The sequence below is a fragment of the Hibiscus syriacus genome, unplaced genomic scaffold (assembly GCF_006381635.1).
Source record: "Hibiscus syriacus cultivar Baekdansim isolate YM2019G1 unplaced genomic scaffold, ASM638163v2 tig00110422_pilon, whole genome shotgun sequence".
Classification (NCBI taxonomy): Eukaryota; Viridiplantae; Streptophyta; class Magnoliopsida; order Malvales; family Malvaceae; genus Hibiscus; species Hibiscus syriacus.
The window spans coordinates 1,259,958-1,282,879 of NW_024062732.1; the positions used below are offsets into that span (position 1 = coordinate 1,259,958).

Genomic DNA, 22,922 nt, shown 5'->3' on the forward strand with positions numbered 1-22,922 from the left:
AATGTGATTTGTTTTTGAAAATGCGACAGCAAGCGATGGCGGAGGACAAAAGCATTTCCGACGGTGAAAAAAGCAAAGAATCCAGTCCCCCGGCACCGGCAGTCAGGAAGAAGCCCAAGGGAGTCCTCTCCCGCGTTTGGAGCGCAATCTTCAGAAACGACAGGGACAATTTTGAGAAGAGGCTTAAACATATTACCAAGGAAGAGACTGCTGTTCTCGCGCGAATGAATAGAAGATCCCAGGTTTGGAGGGGAATAGTTAGGCATCTCATTGTATTTTCCGTCGTTTTGGAGGTACTCATCATCTCATCACCTTCTCTCTATTATCTACAATTCATTGCTCAACGTTTCTCACACACTGCTGCTATTAGTAATTGTCTCAGTAATCATATGCAACTTTCTCGTTATATTTAATTTGGCACTTGTCTACTATATATATCTTGTATATGAAAAAGCTCATGAAAGATTTCATTGGTGATTTTCTTCTCACTCTGCATCCTGTATTTTATATACCTAGCTTGTTGATTTTGTTTTCCCCCCATCCATACATGGTTTATTTATACTCTGTTTACATTTGAATCCAGTCGCTGTTCTATCAACTTCTTTCCAGAAAAGAAGTTGATGCAGATTTTGGTTTTCTATTGGAAGTTCTCATGAAAGATATAATTGGTGATTTTCTTCACTCTGCATCCAACATTTTATATTAGCTAACTTGTTAACTTTGGGGGTTTCCCCATCCATATATGGTTTATGCATATGATATTTACATTTGAATCCAATAGATGCAGGTTTTGGTTCTCTATTACAAGTGCTGCCTAAATGCCCCCTTAAGGGGTGTAAAAGAGAGGAAAATTGTGAAAAACTATTAATATCTGTCTACCGTTTCAAAGAACTTCCTTCTGGATGCCCTAAATGAGGATTTTTTTGTCAATTTACAGGTTATCGTGGTTGCTTATGCCACCATGACAACAAGATCCATGGATTTAAATTGGAAGAAGAGGGCATTAAGGGTTTTGCCAATGTTCCTTTTGCCTGCTGTTTCTTCCATCGTTTACTCTACATTTGCAAGCATCACAAAGATTCGTAAGTAACTCAGCTCAATGTCTTATAGAATTCCATTTTGTAGTTAAATGTCTGGACTAGTTTTGTCTATTTTCTGTTGTTTATGTTGTTAAATGGTATATTTACAACCTTGTGAGCATGCATTAACTTTATGCTCCGATTAGAAAATACAAGGACTCCCCCCCCCCACACACGAGAAATAAAAGGGTATTGAAACTTGCTACTGATTTGTTACATAGCATGGCTGATACAATAATGTGAATTAAGGTTTTGTGTATTAGATTATAGCATTGCCGATAATACTGTGTAGGATATTATGCACGGGTATATTACTTAGACCAGAGAAGTTCTAACCTTCTAGATAGTTGCGTGCTCAAATATCCTTATGAATTCCCTAATGTGATAGTTAGCAATATTTTTCTGTTCTTGTGCTTTATACTAGCTGATGGTAATGGCTTTAATTCTTGTTTATAAATATTGTAACTTGTTTTTATCTTATTATATTTGCATCATGTTAATTGATGCATGAGGCTTGCCTCCGGGGGTTTCAACTTCTTTCAAAAATGATTAGTGAGTTATATCTGAGAGAACTTAAAAAGCCTAAAGTTGTTACTTGTTAGTACAAATTGTGTTCCTAACTAGACATGTTGGTTCAACCATAGATATGATTTGAGGAAATTAACGGGATTGATTCGATTGGCAATTTGAAACCATAAAATCAAAATGTTTTCTGATTGATATATAATGTTAACTTGTATAGAACAAATAATTGGATGAATGTTTCCTATCCCTTTTATAGCTTTGTTACTTTCTTATCATCCAACTACTCTTGTACTTTTTTCATTCTGTTCTTTTGCTCTTCGAATATTTTCCAGACCAATTTCCCCTGTTCTTTAACCTTTTGTTTGTTAGTTATTATAATTATTAAACAGAGGAAAGACCCAAAGGAAAAGTGTATTGTATTGAACATTAACATCATTTTTAGTTTGATTTGATCAGAACCAAATAACATTATAATTAAGTAGCATAATATTTAGTAGCATTTCCATGTGATTTGTGTGTTTGAATTTCTAGCCTTGATTTATTGTTTCACCAGTGTAAGTCATCGTTTCAGAATGAAACCTTCATTATTTTATCCATCTTTTGATGGTCAATGTCTCTCACATGCTCTCTTTAGGTGATTGGACAGTTCTTAATTCTGTTGTCGAGCTTGTCAGGTTAGGCAAAGCTCTCTCTTATTGAAGTGCAAACAGCATAATGGCCTTTCCATACTTATTGCTATTCAAAATACTTTCCAGTCTTTTGCTTACTTCTTTACATTGGATTGCATTTTTCTAAAAGAATTATGTACCCTGAAGTTAAGCTGTGTGGATGGTACTGTATCATGAATATATTATGATATTGATATAATAAGCTCCAAACCGTTTGAAGTTTCCTAACATATGATCATTTTTGTTAATTTGTGATTTATCTTATAGGTGATGAGAGGGACAGGAAAACTCTAGAAAGACTTCGTGCTGAAAGGCAAGCAAAAATTGATGAACTTAAGGAGAAGACAAATTATTACATTACGCAACAGCTTATTCAGGTAGTTTAGAAAACTAGTAATTGGCTTCATGGAATGACCTTTAAGTCCTGAGGCTGAATTTTCAGTGAATTTTCTTCTGCTATTATAATTTATTGTGCAACAGAAAGCATGAGGTAAAACCTCCCAGGTACTTATTGATGCAAAAACTATTTCCTAAATTCCTAGTGTAGCCCACCTTTTGAAATGTTAGAAGAGTTATTTAACTAGGTTAAAGCCTCAAAGGTATTATTTGGAGCCTTGTATTATTTTGAATAATTAGGGAAAGAAACTATTACCGGCTTTGCTTGCAGAATGAGACAATTTATTGCTTATATTCAATGCACAGAACATTGCAGGAAGGTGTAGATGCTTTGAATGATCATCTTCAAAAGGTTGACACAAGTAAATAATAGGAAAAGGTTTTTTTTTAGATATTATGTCATCAAATAGAATGTCAAGCAATAGATACAGATTTCGTTTTTTCTATTTTCTCAATCTGGAATAAAAAAATGGAAAACTTGTTTGCTCATGAGCCAGATGATTGAGTATATCTTTGAATGCATGATATATTTCAAATCACTTTGTTGCAGAGATATGATCCAGATCCAGCAGCAAAGGCTGCTGCTGCAACTGTCCTTGCATCTAAGTTGGGTGCAGATTCGGGTCTGAAATTCTATGTTGAAGATGAATCTAAGCCTAATGTCCTAGGTGGTAGGAGTAACAATATTGAGGTAGTACCATCAAGTGGACTTCGAAAAAGAAAGCAAATCAGACCCCACAGTACGGTATGCAGTCCTTTGGTTCATTCTGATGATGAATCAACACCTCATTCTCCTGCAGGGAATGAGGCTCCTTGGGCATCTGAGCAAGGTCAAGTAGTCGTTAATCATCAGTCTCCACAGGGACCTGTTCAGGATGGGGGATGGCTAGCTCGTTTAGCGGCCTTGCTTGTGGGGGAAGATCCAACACAATCATATGCACTTATATGTGGCAATTGCTGCATGCACAACGGTTAGTGGTGTTTCGTTTCTGTTATATTATCAATTATTGATTCAACACAATTGCACGCATATAAACTGGATAGTCCTAGTGCTCTTCCAGAGCAATATTGAACTTCTAACTGTATTTTTTTTGGGTGTTTGTTCAGGACTTGCCAAGAAGGAGGATTTCCCTTATATAACGTATTACTGCCCACACTGTCGTGCCCTCAATAAGCCAAAACAACCGGTGAAGCAAATTTGTAGATCTAGCTCCCTTCCGACTAACCTCTTGAACCCAAAAGGAGCTGACGATGCAGTAGGAAATTCCAGTGATAACATGGATGAGGGTGCACTCACAAATTACGGCCTTGTGAGGACTAGTTCCGAGATCGAGGAAGTGGCCCAAAAGTTACTGTCGGGAGCTCCGGTTGCATAAAATGCATACCCACACGGGGCAATGAAATTTATTAAGGTGTTCTCTCTTTTGATCTCATTTTTGGCCTGTAGGCTGTAGGTAATGTATGGGAACTTTTGATCTCTGGGTTTTTTGCAGTGGTTTTGGTTCTTTTGTTTGACAAAAACATTGAGATGTCTTACTAGGAACTTATGATTAATACACATGTTGATATAGATGATTGATATGATTTGTTGGGTGCTGCACACACCCCTTAAAGGTCCCCGGTTCAATCCATTTTCAGTCTCATGTATTCCCTTAATTTTTTATTAAAAGATGATAACAAGTATTGATTTAATTTTTTTTACCAATATACAACAACAACAATAACAAAACCCTGATTCCCATATGCAATGGGATAAGGGGAGGTAGGGTAGTAGGCTGACCCCAACGCCAGGTTGAGAGCAATTTCCGTAGAAGACTTCCGGCAGTCAGAAAATTAAAAATATAATCTATTAAAAAAGTGACATATGAACATGATATGTTAATTTTCGTTATTTAACTATTGATGATCAAATTAAATTTTTTTCTTAATGATAGAGATTTTAATGATTTTTTTTTAATTTCAACCATCAAGACGAGCATCTTAATGACCACAATTCAACCATCAACCAAGAAAAAATTAATGAATTTTAGACAGGTTTAGATGAAAGGTGGCTGCATAGATAGCACATAAAATAAAATTGCGGTAAGGAATCGGTCCAGCTGGTGTGGGTATGTCGTATCGAAGCTTATAACTTCATTTCTCCTCGAGGCTTCACCCCATGAGCCTTTTTTCCTATCTTTCACGTGTATTATCAGCCTTACCAAGGGCCATTTAAAAGGTTAATGCAAATTTTAAACAAATTGCTTTCTTCATAACCAAAAAGGGCCTTTCATCACAGGCTCCGTTGACCTCACCCCAGCGTCCATGTTAACATCTATAATATAACTAATCCCCGAGTGAAAATAAATGAACAAAAAAGAAAGAAAAAAATTGCTAGTAAATTAGCTCAACGAAATTGAACATCCTTCTTCCAAATCCAACCGTGGGGGCATCATGAACGACTACAAGTCCGATGTCGGCCATGGAGGCGACGATATCGACAATTTCAAACAACCCTTGCTACTCCAACGATCATATGCAAGATCAACGTCGTTGCTGTGTGACGAGTTGTGCAGCTTCAGAATAAGCCTCCGGTGGTGGGCGGTAGATCACTCCACATATATAGGCAAATTCATATCCTATCTAACGTTTGCCATCCTCGTCGTTTTCATCCCTATCTTAAGCTCCCTCTCGGTCTGGTTCCAGGCCCCGTCCTTTGCTTTTCCAGTGGAAGCCAAAGCCTTCCACCCAGGGTCGGCCTTGGGCCGGGGCAAGACGGGCACCCGCTAAGGGCCCATAATTATAATTTATATTAATATACCCTACTTTAATAAACTATTAATTAATTCACCTTCATATAATGCACTCTCCATTTTTTATTATATTATTATTAAGAGTAAAACTAAATTAAAAGTATTGCAACCCAAGGCCCACAAATATTAATGCACTATTTTCTTACATTAATGCAAGAGGACACAAATAACGTTAAAAACTATTATTTGTTATCAAAAGTCCAAAAAAAAAAATCTTACTAACATTCAAATTCATAATATTTATCAAGAGTTACCTTTTATTCCCTATAAATGAGAGGAGAACATTGAAGTAAAATTAATTTATTTCTTATTGTTCTCAATTTTCAATTTCTCATATTTCTCACAATTCACAAACACAAAATCACAATCACTCATCATCACTTGTGGTCACTGAAGATATTTTTAAAATCCTAAGTAAGTTCATGTCTCCAAATTCTTTTTCTTTTTATATATTTCTAAATTCTAGATAAACTTATTCTCTCTTTTTTTGTTTCATAAATTTTGGATATGAACTTCATCTTCCTTCTAAATTCAATCATTACGGTATTACGAATTTGGCGTATAAATACTTCGATCGAGGATATTCACATTTACAGGTGTTATTGTTTTTTTCTACATTAGTTGCATTGTAATATAATGTTGCCTAAAAACATTTGTCTGGTAGTGAAAAAAAGAAAATAAAACAAAGAGATGATTTAATAGAATCACAAAAATGAGCTCTTGATAAATTCTTTAAAAGTGGAGTAGGAGAGCCTTATAATAAAAAAATAAATGATATTGTTGGAAATTTAAATAATCTTAATATTTCTTCAAATTGTACGAATCTAGGTGTTACTGATGCAAATTACCATGATATCCTAAATCATATAGATGGTGACATTTCTAATTTAAATGTCCATAATCATGCACAAAATGAGTTTAATGTTGAAGATGTTGGGATTGATCAACACTTAGTCCCTACTGTGGACATTTATGATCCTAGAAATTGGGGTAATCTTGATAATAAATCTAGAGATATTTTAGTTGAAAAGGGACCTATAAGAGAATTGAATTTGAAATTTCCCTTAGCCAATAATTCTATGCATTTTTCATATGCTTATTTTTCTAGAAACTTGAGTAATGGAGAGATTAGCGATAGAAAATGGCTGGTCTACTCTAAACATGTGGACAAAGTTTATTGTTTTTGTTGTAAATTGTTTACAAAGCAAAACAATAAGATTTATTTAGCAAATGATGGATTAAATGATTGGAAGCATCTTATGAGAGACTCAAACAACATGAAAATAGTATTGAGCATACGACTAACATGAATATTTGGAGTGAATTAAGAGTGAGGTTAAAAACTAATCAAACACTTGATAAAGATTTACAACAAGGAATTTCAAAAGAGAAAGAACGTTGGAGGCAAATTTTAATAAGAATAGTTTGTGTTGTAAAATGTCTTGCTAAAAATAATTTAGCGTTTCGAGGATCTAGTGAGAAAATTTACGATGAGAATAATGGAAACTTTTTAGGATTAATTGAAATGATTGTTGAATTTGATTTGCCTAAGTAAGACCATATTAGACGTATTCAAAATGAAAATATTCATTATCATTATCTTGGTCATAAAATTCAAAATGAACTAATCTCTCTCTTGGCCCATAGTATTAGAACTTTTATTCTAAAGATCATCCATAAGGCAAAGTATTTCTCTGTTATTCTTGATTGTACCCCTGATGTAAGTCATCATGAACAAATGACTCTAATAGTGCGATGCGTAAATATGTCAAACAACAAAGTAAAAATATAAGAATACCTTTTAGAGTTCTTGAAAGTGGATGATACATCTGGATTGGGGCTTTTTAATGAATTAGTAAATACATTGCAATCTCCAGAGTTGAACGTTGATGATGTGAGGTGTAACCCCCTAGACCCGGTCTGTGAGTTAGACTCAAACCTAAGTGGTCACATATCCCATTCAGAGGTTTTTTTTAATATCTTACAATACATTATATTAATAATACAGATATGTCTAAAATTTTAGCAAATACATGTCACCAAACATAACTGAAAAACATATAGAAATATATGTTCGTGCAAAATAAGTAGTTGATTTCCACTGATGCCAAATCTGCTAGCTTACTGTCTGCTACTATCTGAAAAAGGGTAAAAACTACAGAATGAGCTAAAAAAGCTCAGTGTGCTCCATACAGTATATAAGAAAAATATACAGATAAAATCTTTCAATGAAATCGGTTTATGCAATATGTTTTTTTTTTTAAAACATGAACACTACCCCCATCCGTTCACATCATAGTTGTGTAGGTTCCCCAGAACCATACACCCAACCGCACATGCCATTTAGACCCTGAGCACAAAGCCGAGAAGTCTGCAGATAATCTTCCTTCAACAATACCCCCCCAAATGACAATGAATGTATTCAATTAAAAACAATGATTAATCACTTAAAACATAACAAATATTTCATACTTAGAAACCATATGCAGAAATACGGAAATCAGAATTCAAATCAATAATTCAGATATCAGATAAACAGATCTCAGAAATCGGTATGAAATACCTTAATTCAGAAATTATATCAGAATATACAGCAAATCAAATATCAAATACTCGGTATTCAGATAAATTATTTAAATCAGTAATATAATACTGTTAGGAAACACACCTGTAACAGTCTGGGAAATCAGATAGGGAAGCCTATTACTGGGTATGTCGATCACGTTCTGCTGCAGCGCTAGACCCTACGAATTGGAAAAATCCATATTGGAATCCTAATATAAATAATCTAAATATTATTTACATAATATACGGAAACCTACGGGTAATTCTCGTAGTACGCGGTTCAGGCTGATCTAACGAACGGATAATACCGGACCTAATTGATCCTTGCTCAGGTGAAACACGAGTACCTTCATAAAATATTTTATTGAATAAATCCTTGACCAAATCTCAATTAAATAATCAAAATATTAAAATATTAAGCCTTTTGGGTTTACAAGTTTGATTCGGCAATTTCGGGTCAGAATTTGGCAAAACGGACTTCGGAATCAAATTCAAGACGTCGAAAAACATAAAGTATGACCTTCCGAAATTTTGAATTCTTGGTCAAAAATAAAGTCAACGGGTTTGACTGATGATTTGGAGACTTTCGGGTTTGAATTTAGTAAAACGGACCCCAAAAATAGATTCGGGACATCGAAAACTATCAGGATAGGTATTTTTGGTCGAAAACAAAGGTCGTTTAATAGCCGGTCAAAGCCGGTCAAAGTTATGGTCAAAGGCGGTCAACAAACTGTCAAACATTTTACACAAATAGCACCCTTTTTAAAATAATTACCAATATAGCACCCTTTTCGAATTAATTCCCAAAATAGCACCAAAACCAAATTAATTCCCAGAATAGCACCGATCAACGGGTCGGGTCAACGGGTAGGGTCGGGTCAACGGGTCGGGTCGTGACCGGTCAAAACCAGTTCAAAACCGGTTAAACCGGTCAAAACCAGTTTCCAGCGTTTACTCGCCTACGGCGGCGCGTGCGGCGCGTGCGACGTCCTCCGGGGCTCTAAAAATCACAGAAAATTTTCTAAAAATTATTTTGAGCGATTTCGAGATACTTACTAAGATCGGTTCAAATTTTTGAACGGCGGAGAGCTCGATTTCGACTCGGCCGAATCTTTGACTGATCCACCTCCCCACGCGCCGTCATCAACGGAGATCGAGGATGACACCGGCGGACTCGGAACGGCACAAGGAACACGATGGTTCGGGAGGTGTCGTAAACGGAGTAGCGATCGACGATGAATTTAGGATTTTCTAGGCGATTGAGCTTAAAAAAAACGTCGATGCTTTGACTTGAAATTCACGGTGTTTGGCAGCGTTTCGCTTCAATTAAATTGAGGGGATTGTTCCTGACTCGATAACGAACACGATGGTACTTTCAAAACGACGATCGGAATTCGGACGGTGTCGGAATCGTCGTCGGAAGTTGAGGTAAGGAAATGGAAATTTGGGAGGAATTGGGTTCTGATTTTCAGAACCCAATTCACGCATATATCATATATATAAACCAAATACCTAACTTTTTTGGGTAAATTCAGGGCTTGGTCCCTGAATTTTCTTTAACTCTAAAACAAGCTACAAGTTTTAAAATCTTTCAGTTTAATCCCTAAAAATTACCAATTTTCATAATTAAATCTTCAATTCCATTTAACTATTATTTTGATATTATCGGGTTGTTACAATTCTCCCCCTCTACAAGAAATTTCGTCCTCGAAATTTACCTTATGAAAACAGATGAGGAAATTGAACCTCCATTGACTCCAATGTCTCCCAAGTAGCTTCTGAGGGGCTACGATTACTCCACTGCACTTTGACCATTGGAATACGCCTATTCCGAAGGACTCGTTCATCCCTCTCTAAAACCTGAACAGGCTCCTCCTCATATGACAAATCAGGTCTCAGCTCTACCTCATCAACCTGAATGATGTGATCTGGATCTGGACGGTATCGCCTCAACATAGAAACATGAAAAACATCATGAATACGACTGAGCTGGGAAGGCAACTCAAGCTGATAAGCAACAAGTCCAACTTTCTTCAGAATACGATACGGCCCAATAAATCGCGGACTCAGTTTACCTTTACGTCCAAATCTCAATACCTTCTTCCATGGAGATACCTTGAGAAAAACCTGATCTCCAACCTCAAACTCGATATTCTTACGTCGCTTATCTGCGTATGACTTCTGACTATCAAATGCCTCTCTTAAGCGATCACGAATCAGTCTGACAGTATCTTCAGTCTCTCGAACCAAGTCTGGACCCAAAGTTTTTCTATCATGCAACTCTGTCCAACATATAGGAGTACGACATCTACGTCCATACAGAGCCTCGTACGGTGCCATGCGAATACTCGCCTGATAACTATTATTGTAAGCAAACTCAGCTAACGGCAAGAAATCTTCCCAACTACCACAAAAATCAATCACACAACCCCGTAACATATCCTCCAACACATGAATCACTCTCTCAGACTGTCCATCAGTTTGAGGATGAAAAGCTGTACTGAAATTCAAACGAGTACCCAGAGCCTCGTGCAAAGCTTTCCAGAACCTGGAAGTGAATCTCGGATCTCGATCAGATATGATAGACAACGGAACACCATGAAGTCTAACGATCTCAGAAATGTACAACTTAGCCAGTTTATCCAGAGAATAATTAACCCGAATAGGGATAAAGTGCGCTGACTTGGTGAGTCGATCAACAATCACCCAGATAGAATCCTTTTTGGAAGGAGTTAGAGGAAGACCAGTAACGAAGTCCATCGTAATACGCTCCCATTTCCACTCAGGAATCTTAATTGACTGTAACCATCCAGACGGATGCTGGTGCTCTGCCTTAACCTGCTGACAAGTCCAACACCTTGCCACAAAATCTGAAATATTCTTATTCATACCAGTCCAAAAGTAGCGCTCTTTGAGATTATTGTACATTTTGTCCCCACCAGGATGCATAGCATAAAGACTATTATGAGCCTCCTGAAGAATAATCTATCTCAACTCATCATCTTTAGGGACGCAGTAACGACCGTGAAAACAAAAAATACCATCGTGGTTCACAGTATACTCCGAACTCGATCCTTGCTTAACTTGTTCAATAATGGAAAGCAACGAGTTATCAAGGAGTTGTTTAGCCTTAATCTCCTCGGCTAAAGTAGGTTTAACCTGTAACTCTGCTAACAAACTATTATCATCAAATAAGCTCAAGTTGGCAAATAAGGCTCTGAGATCTGATATCGCCTTACGGCTCAAGGCGTCTGCCACTACATTAGCCTTCCCTGGATGATATTCTATCTCAAAATCATAGTCCTTTAAAAGCTCCAACCAGCGACGCTGTCTCAAATTTAATTCTTTCTGAGTAAGAAGATACTTCAGACTCTTATGATCAGTATAGATATAACACTTTTCTCCGTAGAGGTAGTGTCTCCAGATCTTTAAAGCAAAAACCACCGCAGCTAATTCCAGATCGTGAGTAGGATAATTACGCTCATGCGGCCTTAACTGACGTGACGCATAAGCGACAACCTTCTTCTCTTGCATCAAAACACATCCTAATCCAGAATGAGAAGAATCACTGTAGACAGAAAAATCCTTCCCAGATTCAGGCTGAATCAACACTGGGGCTTGAGTTAAAACAGTTTTCAATTTCTCAAAGCTAGCTTGTTGGTCCTCAGACCAGACAAATGGAACATCTTTCCTCAATAGTTTCGTCAGAGGAGCTGCAATAAGGGAAAACCCCTCAACGAAACGACGGTAGTAACCAGCTAAGCCCAAGAAACTACGGATCTCAGAGACGTTTCTGGGTTGCTTCCAGTTCATAATAGCCTCCACTTTGCTCGGATCCACCTGAATACCATCAGCAGAGACGATATGTCCAAGAAAAGTCACTTCGCTGAGCCAGAATTCACACTTGCTCAACTTAGCGTATAGCTTATTCTCCCTTAGAGTCTGAAGAACAATCCTTAAATGCTCCTCATGTTCTGCTTCACTTCTAGAATACACCAGTATGTCATCAATGAATACAACTACAAACTGGTCCAAATAAGGTCGAAATACCCTATGCATCAGATCCATAAAAGTAGCAGGGGCATTAGTTAACCCGAATGACATCACTAAAAACTCATAATGCCCATATCGAGTACGGAAAGCAGTCTTCGGAATATCCGAATCTTTCACTTTAAGTTGGTAATAACCAGATCTTAAGTCTATCTTTGAAAAGATAGAAGCCCCTCGAAATTGGTCAAATAGATCGTCGATTCTGGGCAGAGGATATTTGTTTTTCACCGTGAGCTTGTTCAGTTTCCTATAATCGATACAGAGTCTCAACGTCCCATCTTTCTTCTTGACAAAGAGAACTGGGGCTCCCCACGGTGATATACTGGGTCGGATAAATCCCCTGTCCAACAACTCCTGGAGTTGGATTTTCAGTTCTTTAAGCTCCTTTGGGGCCATACGATAAGGAGCCATTGAAACCGGGGTGGAACCAGAATAGACTTCAATCACAAACTCGACTTCTCTATCTGGAGGTAATCCAGGCAACTCCTTGGGAAAAACATCGGGAAATTCCTTGACAATTCGGATGCCTTCAATATCGGATTGCGATCTCCTAGTGTCCAAAATATAAGCAAGAAATGCCTCGGAACCCTTCCTGATCATCTTCTCCGCTACTAAAGTAGACACAACATTCGTCAGAAATCCACGTCGTTCCCCGATCATTACAATCTTTCGATTATCTGAGGTCTTCGGAACAGCTCTCTTAGTCTCAAAATCAATATTTACTCGATGTTTGTCCAACCAATCTACGCCGAGAATCAAATCGAACTCTTTAAAGGGTAACTCCATCAGGTCAGCCAGAAAAATCTCCCCATTGATCTCTATAGGGCACTCTCTAAAAATACGATCCAACACGATGGATTGGCCTAAGGGACTTTGAACTATCACTGAACGCTCAGTATTCTCAACAGGAATATTTAGACCCTCAGAAACGGAATGTGATACATAGGAATTTGTAGAGCCACTATCAAACAATGCAAAGTATGGAACTGAATGAATAGTAACAGTACCTGCAGTCACATTTGGCCTATCACGATCTTGTCGAAGTCTAGCAGTGTAAACCAATGCAGGTTGTCTGGCCTCAGATCTGACTTGAGCCCTACTCTGAGATGCTCGGCCCCTATTAACTGATCCAGGTGCTCTCTCCTGAGTACGACCACCCGCAGGAGTCTGAACAGTACTCTGAGTACGAGCGGGAGTACAAGCTGGTGTCTGAACTGTAGAAACTGACACTGTGCAATCCCTTATAATATGGTTACTAGAACCACATCTAAAACATGTGCCAAATTTTCTTCTGCATTCCCCAAGATGATGTTTCCCACAGTAATCACATGTCTGCAAAGGTTGCAACCCAGAAGATCCACCATGTCTAGTAGACTGAAAAGTTGAAGCACCAGATGCAACAGGTCTGACACTCGCACCGCCTCTCTGAAAGGAATCACCCCTGCCTCTCTTGCTAGGATGTGCAGAAGAATTAACAGAACCAGAAGGCCTCCTGAATCGGGTTTGAGCTCGATCACTATCTCTCCTGTGCTCCATACCCAGTCGCTCTATTTCCTCAGCAGTCTTGGCTATCTCAACCAAAGCATCAAAATTCCTCTCTCGATGGGTAGCGACTCGACTCCTAATCTCATACCTGAGTCCATTCTCGAACCTCAAGCATCGATCTGTCTCAGTGTCCACAAGTCCATGAGCATATCGGCTCAATCGAATGAACTCAACCTCGTAATCCATAACAGACATATTACCCTGCTCCAGATTCTGAAACTCTTGGCGTCGCTCCTGCAGATATCTCTCTCCGATGTAGCGACTCCGGAAGCGCGTCTTGAAAAGATCCCATGTTAATTGGTTCCTCGGAATACTACCAGAAATGGATTGCCACCATCTGAAGCTTTCTTTCTTCAACATAGTTAGGGCCCCCTTTAACTTTTGCTCAGGTCTGAGGTCCATCTCATCCATAATCCTCTATGTGTCCTCCAGCCAATACTCAGCGTCTGTCGGAGGTCCACCAGTAATACCCTCAAATGGTACTACACCAGCAGCAACCAGAGAATTTGAAATCTCCACTGCAGTCATGTTACTAGGGGCTCTAGCAACTCTCTGAAACATGCGGAAGATAGCTCTATTAATGGCGTCTTCATTCATCTCAGTATCCTCATCTTCAGTGACGGGAGGGTCTCTCACGGGAGTAAACTGATCATCATGAGAAAGAGTCGGATCTACTTGCGGAACAGGAGGATCACGTGCTGACATCGGATCGTCTATCGTAACAGAAGGTCGAGTGACTAGCCCTCTACCACGTCCACGTCCTGTCCTACGACCTCTAGCAGCATTCATCGTTGGATCTATAAGGCTCTACAGAAAGAATTTGAAATATGAGTCAGATTAGCATCTGGGATCTCGAGAAAACTTTAAATCATAACATAAGGTGACATTTTTTTTTATTTCTTAAAAATCCAAAATTTAGGACCCATATACAGTCCGAGTGTTTAAAACCGAAAGCTCTGATACCACCAAATGTAACCCCTTAGACCCGGTCTGTGAGTTAGACTCAAACCTAAGTGGTCACATATCCCATTCAGAGGTTTTTTTTTTAATATCTTACAATACATTATATTAATAATACAGATATGTCTAAAATTTTAGCAAATACATGTCACCAAACATAACTGAAAAACATATAGAAATATATGTTCGTGCAAAATAAGTAGTTGATTTCCACTGATGCCAAATCTGCTAGCTTACTGTCTGCTACTATCTGAAAAAGGGTAAAAACTACAGAATGAGCTAAAAAAGCTCAGTGTGCTCCATACAATATATAAGAAAAATATACAGATAAAATCTTTCAATGAAATCGGTTTATGCAATATGTTTTTATTTATTTTTTTTAAAACATGAACACTACCCCCATCCGTTCACATCATAGTTGTGTAGGTTCCCCCAGAACCATACACCCAACCGCACATGCCATTTAGACCCTGAGCACAAAGCCTAGAAGTCTGCAGATAATCTTCCTTCAACAATACCCCCCCAAATGACAATGAATGTATTCAATTGAAAACAATGATTAATCACTTAAAACATAACAAATATTTCATACTTAGAAACCATATGCAGAAATACGAAAATCAGAATTCAAATCAATAATTCAGATATCAGATAAACTGATCTCAGAAATCGGTATGAAATACCTTAATTCAGAAATTATATCAGAATATACAGCAAATCAAATATCAAATACTCGGTATTCAGATAAATTATTTAAATCAATAATATAATACTGTTAGGAAACACACCTGTAACAGTCTGGGAAATCAGATAGGGAAGCCTATTACTGGGTATGTCGATCACGTTCTGCTGCAGCGCTAGACCCTACGAATTGGAAAAATCCATATTGGAATCCTAATATAAATAATCTAAATATTATTTAAATAATATACGGAAACCTACGGGTAATTCTCGTAGTACGCGGTTCAGGCTAATCTATCGAACGGATAATACCGGACCTAATTGATCCTTGCTCAGGTGAAACACGAGTACCTTCATAAAATATTTTATTGAATAAATCCTTGACCAAATCTCAATTAAATAATCAAAATATTAAAATATTAAGCCTTTTGGGTTTACAAGCTCGATTCGGCAATTTCGGGTCAGAATTTGGCAAAACGGACTTCGAAATCAAATTCAGGACGTCGAAAAACATAAAGTATGACCTTCCGAAATTTCGAATTCTTGGTCAAAAATAAAGTCAACGGGTTTGACTGACGATTTGGAGACTTTCGGGTTTGAATTTAGTAAAACGGACCCCAAAAATGGATCCGGGACGTCGAAAACTATCAGGATAGGTATTTGTGGTCGAAAACAAAGGTCGTTTAATAGCCGGTCAAAGTTCTGGTCAAAGGCGGTCAACAAACTGTCAAACATTTTACACAAATAGCACCCTTTTTAAAATAATTACCAATATAGCACCATTTTCGAATTAATTCCCAAAATAGCACCAAAACCAAATTAATTCCCAGAATAGCACCGGTTAACGGGTCGGGTCAACGGTCGGGTCGGGTCAACGGGTAGGGTCGGGTCAACGGGTCGGGTCGTGACCGGTCAAACCGGTCAAAACCGATTCAAAACCGGTTAAACCGGTCAAAACCAGTTTCCAGCGTTCACTCGCCTACGGCGGCGCGTGTGGCGCGTGCGACGTCCTCCGGGGCTCTAAAAATCACGGAAAAATTTCTAAAAATTATTTTGAGCGATTTCGAGATACTTACTAAGATCGGTTCAAATTTTTGAACGGCGGAGAGCTCGATTTCGACTCGGCCGAATCTTTGACTGGTCCACCTCTCCATGCGCCGTCGTCAACGGAGATCGAGGATGACACCGGCAGACTCGGAACGGCACAAGGAACACGATGGTGCGGGAGGTGTCGTAAACGGAGTAGCGATCGACGATGAATTTAGGATTTTCTAGGCGATTGAGCTTAAAAAAAACGTCGATGCTTTGACTTGAAATTCACGGTGTTTGGCAGAGTTTCGCTTCAATTAAATTGAGGGGATTGTTCCTGACTCGATAACGAACACGATGGTACTTTCAAAACGACGATCGGAATTCGGACGGTGTCGGAATCGTCGTCGGAAGTTGAGGTAAGGAAATGGAAATTTGGGAGGAATTGGGTTCTGATTTTCAGAACCCAATTCACGCATATATCATATATATAAACCAAATACCTAACTTTTTTGGATAAATTCAGGGCTTGGTCCCTGAATTTTCTTTAACTCTAAAACAAGCTACAAGTTTTAAAATCTTTCAGTTTAGTCCCTATAAATTACCAATTTTCACAATTAAATCTTCAATTCCATTTAACTATTATTTTGATATTATCGGGTTGTTACATGAGGGGCCAAGGATATGACAATGGTTCTAATATGAAAGGAAAACACCAAGGTGTTCAAAAGAGATTGCTCGAAATAAATCCTAGAGCTTTATATATGCCATGCGCTTGTCATAATCTTAATCTTTCTCTTTCTGACATGGCACATTCTTGTGTTAAATATATTTCATTTTTGGGATTGTGCAACGTATATATTAATTGTTCGTAAGTTCTACCAAAAGGTGGAAAATTTTATGTGATAATGTTCCGGAAACTGTGAAATCCTTATCTGATATTAGATGGGAAAGTCAAATTAAAAGTGTCAAAGCTATTAAATGTCATGCTCCTAAAATAAGGTTAGCTTTGTTACAATTATATGAATATTGTGGTAATGATGCAAAAGCAAAAAGTGAAGCAGAAAGTTTAGCTAGTGCCCTTCAAAGTTTTGAATTCTTACTTGGAATGGTTATCTGATATGATATTTTATTTGCTATCAACACGGTGAGTAAGAAATTACAATCTAAATCAATGTGCATTGATACTACCATAAAGGAGTTGGAAAGTGTAATATCATATTTTAAAAACTATAGAAATAAGGGGTTCGAAGCTAGTATAGATATTGCTAAAAGTCTTGCATTAGATATGAACATAGAACCAATTTTTCTGACTAAACGTCGTATTTTTAGAAAAAGACAATTTGATGAGAATGACCATGATGAAGAAATGCAATCAGCAGAGGAGACTTTTAAAGTTAATTATTATTTTTTTGTTGATATGGCGATCTCTTCTTTAAAAGATAGATTTGAGCTGTTGAAGATTTTTTAAAATTATTTTGGATTTTTAATTGATTTTACAAGGTTGAAGTCGTTGTATGACAATAAATTAAAAGAATGTTGCAATAATTTTAAGATTATTTTTTCTCATAATAATTTGTTGGATGTTGATGCAGATGATTTTTTTTTCTAAAATGAAAGTGTTGCAATTGAATTTGCCAAATGTATTCATGTCAGCGCTTGAAGTTCTTGAGTTTGTTAAAGCTAGATATTGTTATCCTAATGTTTCAATTGCTTATCGAATATTACTAATAATGCCAGTAACGGCAGCATCCGCGGAAAGAAGTTTTTGAAAGTTGAAATTATTGAAGAATTACTTGAGGTCAACAATGTCACAAGAAAGATTGAATGAACTAGCTATGTTATATATTGAGAAAAATATGTTGGAAAGCATTGATGTTGACACTATCATCAATGATTTTGCATCAAGAAATGCTCGAAGGCAATATTTTTTTATAAGTATTTATATGCTTAAATATGTTTTTGACATTTTTGATATTGTAATGAATTAATATTTATTTAATTTATTAAAAATTAATTTTATATTGCATATTTTAAATTTACTTTTAAATTAGGGCCTATTTTTAAAATTTTACCCGAGCCAAGAAAAAGTCTTCCACCTTCGGGTTCAATTCCCCGAGTCAGCCTTGGCATTCTTGGGATTCAGAAAATACGGTTTGAGGCAGCTCTGGTTTCTCGACGTCCTGCAAGAAGATACGACGTTCGTGAGACGCGGGTACACCCGGAAGCTGGACAAAGCATTTCGTTACCTGGCGTTCATACTCCTACCGTCATCCTTCGTTGAAATCGTTCATAAGATCATTTTCTTCTCCACCGTGAAGATATCGTTGCCTTATGTAAGCGCGGGTTTCCCCTTAAACATGGTTTTCAAAACCGGACCGGTTAACGAACCGGTCATGCTATCGGTTCATTGGTTCAATCGGTCGAACCGGACCGACAGGTCGGAAGAACCGAACGACATCATAATTATTTTAAAAATTAAATAAAAATACCAAAAATATTTAATAATTTTTTTATATCACAAGTCATATTCAAAGCAAGTCATAACATATATAAGTTAAAAACCATAAAATCAAGTGAAACAAAATGATTCAAATTAACTACAACATAATATTTAAGGTAAAACATATTAAATAATAAATATAATTATATAACTATAATTAAAAAATAAATTTGGGGTTAAAAAAATCATAACAAAATGATATTGTTTGGTTTAATTTTTTTTAAAACAATCTCACATGGCTAAGAAACATAGAAGAGCATCCCAAAAGTCTAAAGAGTAAAAATATGAGAACAAAACAATATCACATTACTAAGAAACATAGAAGAGCATCCCAACTAACTTCTATAAATAATAGACGTAAATTTGGCATTCAAAATCATGAAGCCTTTTGGTGAGCATTGAGTGAACTATTTTTCACTTCAATCAAGCTCGAATTTTAGGCTTCAATCGAGTTTCTAAATTTTTTTGAGTTCAAACCTTTTTAAGTTCAAGTTTCAATATTATATTTCGAGTTTGAGTTGAACTTGATAATTTTTAGCTTGTGAGTTTGAGTTGAGTTGAACTTACTTTTAAAGTTTTCAAGTTCGAGTCGAGCTCAGTAATACTCGAGTTCGACTTGGCTCGTTTAACAAACGACGTTATTTGGTTTAATTTTTAAAAAAAAAACAAAATTCCCCGTTTTTTCCGGTTTTCAGCCGGTCCGGTTCGAACGGTTCATCGGTTCAGACCGGTTCACTAGCAACGGTTCAACCGATTTAGATTGAACCGGACTAAGCAACGGTTCCCGGTTAAACCGGCCGGTCTGGTCCGGTTTTCAAAATAGAGCCTTGAACTCCATCGCGTTCGTTTTGGTGTTGGGGTCTTGGGTTTACCGGACGGGCGTGTTTCTCCTCGTGTGCGTGCTGTTCTGGTTGACTTGAGAGTTGCAGATACTGAGATTCGAAGGGCTCCATAAGATGTTCGAGGGGTGTGGGTCTGATGGAGGTGAAATATTTCACGAGCATGTAAGGATCAGGAAACAGTTATCGGTCACCAGTCATAGGTATCGCTTCTTCTTTATTGCGTCCTTAGTTGTCATCACTGCCAACCACTTCGCAACTTTCTTTATGGTTTTGGCTTCGAAATCGGATAAGAATTTCTTCAATTCTGGTGATCTCCTGGTAAGTAGGTTAACTTGCACTACGTGCTACAACTATTGTTCAAGTCCATTTACTTTGGTAAAAATAGCATTCATGTCCCTATATTATACTCCCTACAAACTGCATAGTCGCTGTATCTTTAAACTGAGTACAAAGTCGAAGTTATTGAATATCAGAAAAATTATTAGTATATATTTTTAAAGAGAAAGAGATGTGGTGGTGTAGGTATGTTCAACGGTTCAGCTGAGCGGTTTCTTCTTGTGCTTGTTGGGTGCGGCGAGAATCACACATAGAGCCCAAGGAATGGCAGCGGTTGCTAGCAGATGGCATATGAGCATGACATGCGCAATGACAGGACGACGACTTCCCGCCTAAATCTAACTGCAATGAAAACGACTCGACGACTCGTCGGATATGTTCATCAGCTTTCCCGAACAACATCCTTCCAACATTCAAACCAGGCAAGCTTTAGGTCAGTGACATGTATCAGTTCCAAGTGTAAATATATATATTATAGAAATTACATTGTTGGTTTTGATAATTGGATGATGTGCATGCATATAGTGTCGTATTTGGCGTACAACAACAAGGGGATCACGCTGTTTGGTTGTGCTCTGGATCGAGGATTGCTTCACACTCTCTTTGCATTCGAGTTCTCCTTGGTGATGTGGATTCTCAGTAAGGTTGTTGTTTTGTCCCACTGATTTACCTGATCCATCAACCTAGAGCTACAAATCACCAATGGCTAAGCTTAAATTACATTCCCTGATGTTGTGAAAACGGGATAATTAACTCAGGAAATCAACAAGCAATAAAACAAATAAAGAACACAAGATTTAACGAGATTCGACAATGTGTCTACATCCTCGGGAACAATAAGAGGTTATTCTCTTTGTTATTCGCAATAATCCAAAATTAGGTTACAATTACATATATAAGAGTAACCCCAGTACAACCGCTCAAGTCCACTCCAGCATCTGTCCTCCAACTGGTATATGAGTCATACCTAACAACTGTAATAGTGGATTAATTAATCAACCTTCATGATCACTGATGAATGTATCCATCGAGGATGTGCCTTGATGCAAAACTCTCTGATCTTTCTTTATAAATTAACTATATTATAAACTAATATTCAGTATTCTATCCTATCCTGTATTTAGCTGGCCTTTGTTACTTTAGCATTACCATGAAACCATAAACATCCATACCTTCCGTCAAAAAATTGTTTTAAATATGTGTTTAGTCCTCAATGTTTATATGTCTTTGAATGCTTGAATTGTATGCCTTGTGGTTCCAAACAACAGGAATAAAGTTTTGTATGTTTGGTTTGAGTTTAATTAAATCAGTAATCTCCTTCTAATTACAAATATCTTTGGTCCCAAACAACATGAAATGTTTATATTTTTCCACTTAATTGAATGTCTAACGCGAATAGGGAACGATTCAATTTCTTTAAGTGAATTACATATATCTTTGGTCTGTTCGTTTAATGGTTTAAGCAGAGGCTATTCTTATTGAATTAGGCACGATTAAAATCAACAAAGCTATTACATACAATATTAAACACATCATATTTTCAATATCTTAAGTTAAACTAAAATAGCCCTACATTAAATAATTCAAACACTTGATGATATATATATGTACGCAAATATCTAACAGTGTTAAAATTTTAAGTTCTCAAATTAAATTAGATCAATCAAGCGCTAATTGTACTTAGTGGTGCGTATGATGGAAATTTTAGATGGTAAAGGAGTGAAATTTATTGATAACAAACGTCATATGCTTTTAACTATTATAACTTCCTTGTAATTGTATAAAAAATAAAATAAAAGAAGGGGATAGCCAATCCTTCTAATGAAGTTTATTTGTTATGTATACGAATAATTTCATTTACAAATTTTATTTGTGTTTTTAAGTTAAATTTGTATAATATTTTATAGAAATATTTAAAAATAAAAATCTTAACTAAATAAATATGTAATATAATAATAGATAATTTTTATTAAAATAAATACTGATTAAATTTAATCTCAATGCATACTTATTCATCTATTATAAATGATAATAATAATAGAAATATTGAAATTGCATTAGGCTCGATAATTGAATATCATAAAAGGGCCGATCCAGTAAACTTTAGTGGGCTATGAGCAGCTATATGGATTTAATGGACTTAAGAAATAAAGGGTTTTGCCTTTTGCTAGAAGGCTTAAGGCTATATATATATCATCCCCATCTCACGTCAATTGGAGCCGCTTTAGGGTTTGCAATCAACAGCCCCCCAATTTCTTTCTACCGCTGAAGTTTCTCTCGGTCATCAACATGAACGAAGAAAATCTCAGCTGGTTCGTTTCTTCTCTTTATCTGTTTCGGGGTTATTTTAGGGTTCTTTGATTCATCGATAGAACCTGGGCGTATTTTTTCTATTTTTAATTCGAGAACGCGACTGGAGTTTGGCTCCTTGGCTAAATCAAATCTCTGCCATGGAGATGAATGCAGTTCGCCATATTAAAATTATTCAACTTCGACCTCAAATTTTTTCTATGATATATATCTATCTATCTAGTAGATTTTAATGGTCGAGGTTGATACATCTCTTTTATATATAAAAAAAATTTCGAGTAGTAATTCAGGCAGCCTCGTTGCCTTTGACCATCATGGCAATGAAGGTGTTAAACTGCTCGGATAGTAAATATTACTTTTGCTCTTCAGTCTTGCTGAGATTTATTGATGAAGCTGGACTAGTAAGCCTAAGCAAATTCCCCTGCCCCTTCCCCCTTCCCCCTTCCCCCGCCTCCCCTTTTGTTTCCAATGTTGTTCTTTATGCAGGGGTCCTAGGAAGAAGATGATAGAGATGCTGACATTTGATAATAAAATTTTAAAATTGATTTTTTAAAATTATTTTCAATGATATATTAAAATTTTATTCTTTATAACTTATAGAATTATGTAACTTAATGCATTAAATCAAAATAAAAACTTTT

The 22,922-nt window shown here is 36.9% G+C and overlaps 1 protein-coding gene and 1 non-coding gene across 2 annotated transcripts; both read left to right on the forward strand.

Moving 5' to 3' along the window:
* On the forward strand, positions 1-4,262 carry LOC120124668 (uncharacterized protein At2g24330-like). Its single transcript, XM_039143272.1, has 5 exons — positions 1-293; positions 938-1,082; positions 2,540-2,649; positions 3,219-3,639; positions 3,776-4,262. The coding sequence occupies exons 1-5, from the start codon at positions 21-23 to the stop codon at positions 4,042-4,044; spliced, it is 1,218 nt and encodes a 405-aa protein (XP_038999203.1). The 5' UTR covers positions 1-20; the 3' UTR covers positions 4,045-4,262.
* An 18,307-nt stretch (positions 4,263-22,569) lies between these two features.
* Positions 22,570-22,699, forward strand: LOC120124707. Its single transcript, XR_005516298.1, has one exon. It is a non-coding gene; the product is annotated as a small nucleolar RNA snoR77 (small nucleolar RNA).
* Positions 22,700-22,922: the final 223 nt, after the last annotated feature.

What these genes read in the sequence shown, in the direction of transcription:
- LOC120124668 (XM_039143272.1), top strand. Translation starts at nt 21, where the DNA reads ATGCGACAGCAAGCGATGGCGGAGGACAAAAGCATTTCCGACGGTGAA. An exon ending in TGCAAGCATCACAAAGATTC is followed by an intron (nt 1,083 to 2,539) that starts GTAAGTAACTCA and finishes TTTATCTTATAG; the next exon opens with GTGATGAGAGGGACAGGAAA. An exon ending in CAATTGCTGCATGCACAACG is followed by an intron (nt 3,640 to 3,775) that starts GTTAGTGGTGTT and finishes GTGTTTGTTCAG; the next exon opens with GACTTGCCAAGAAGGAGGAT.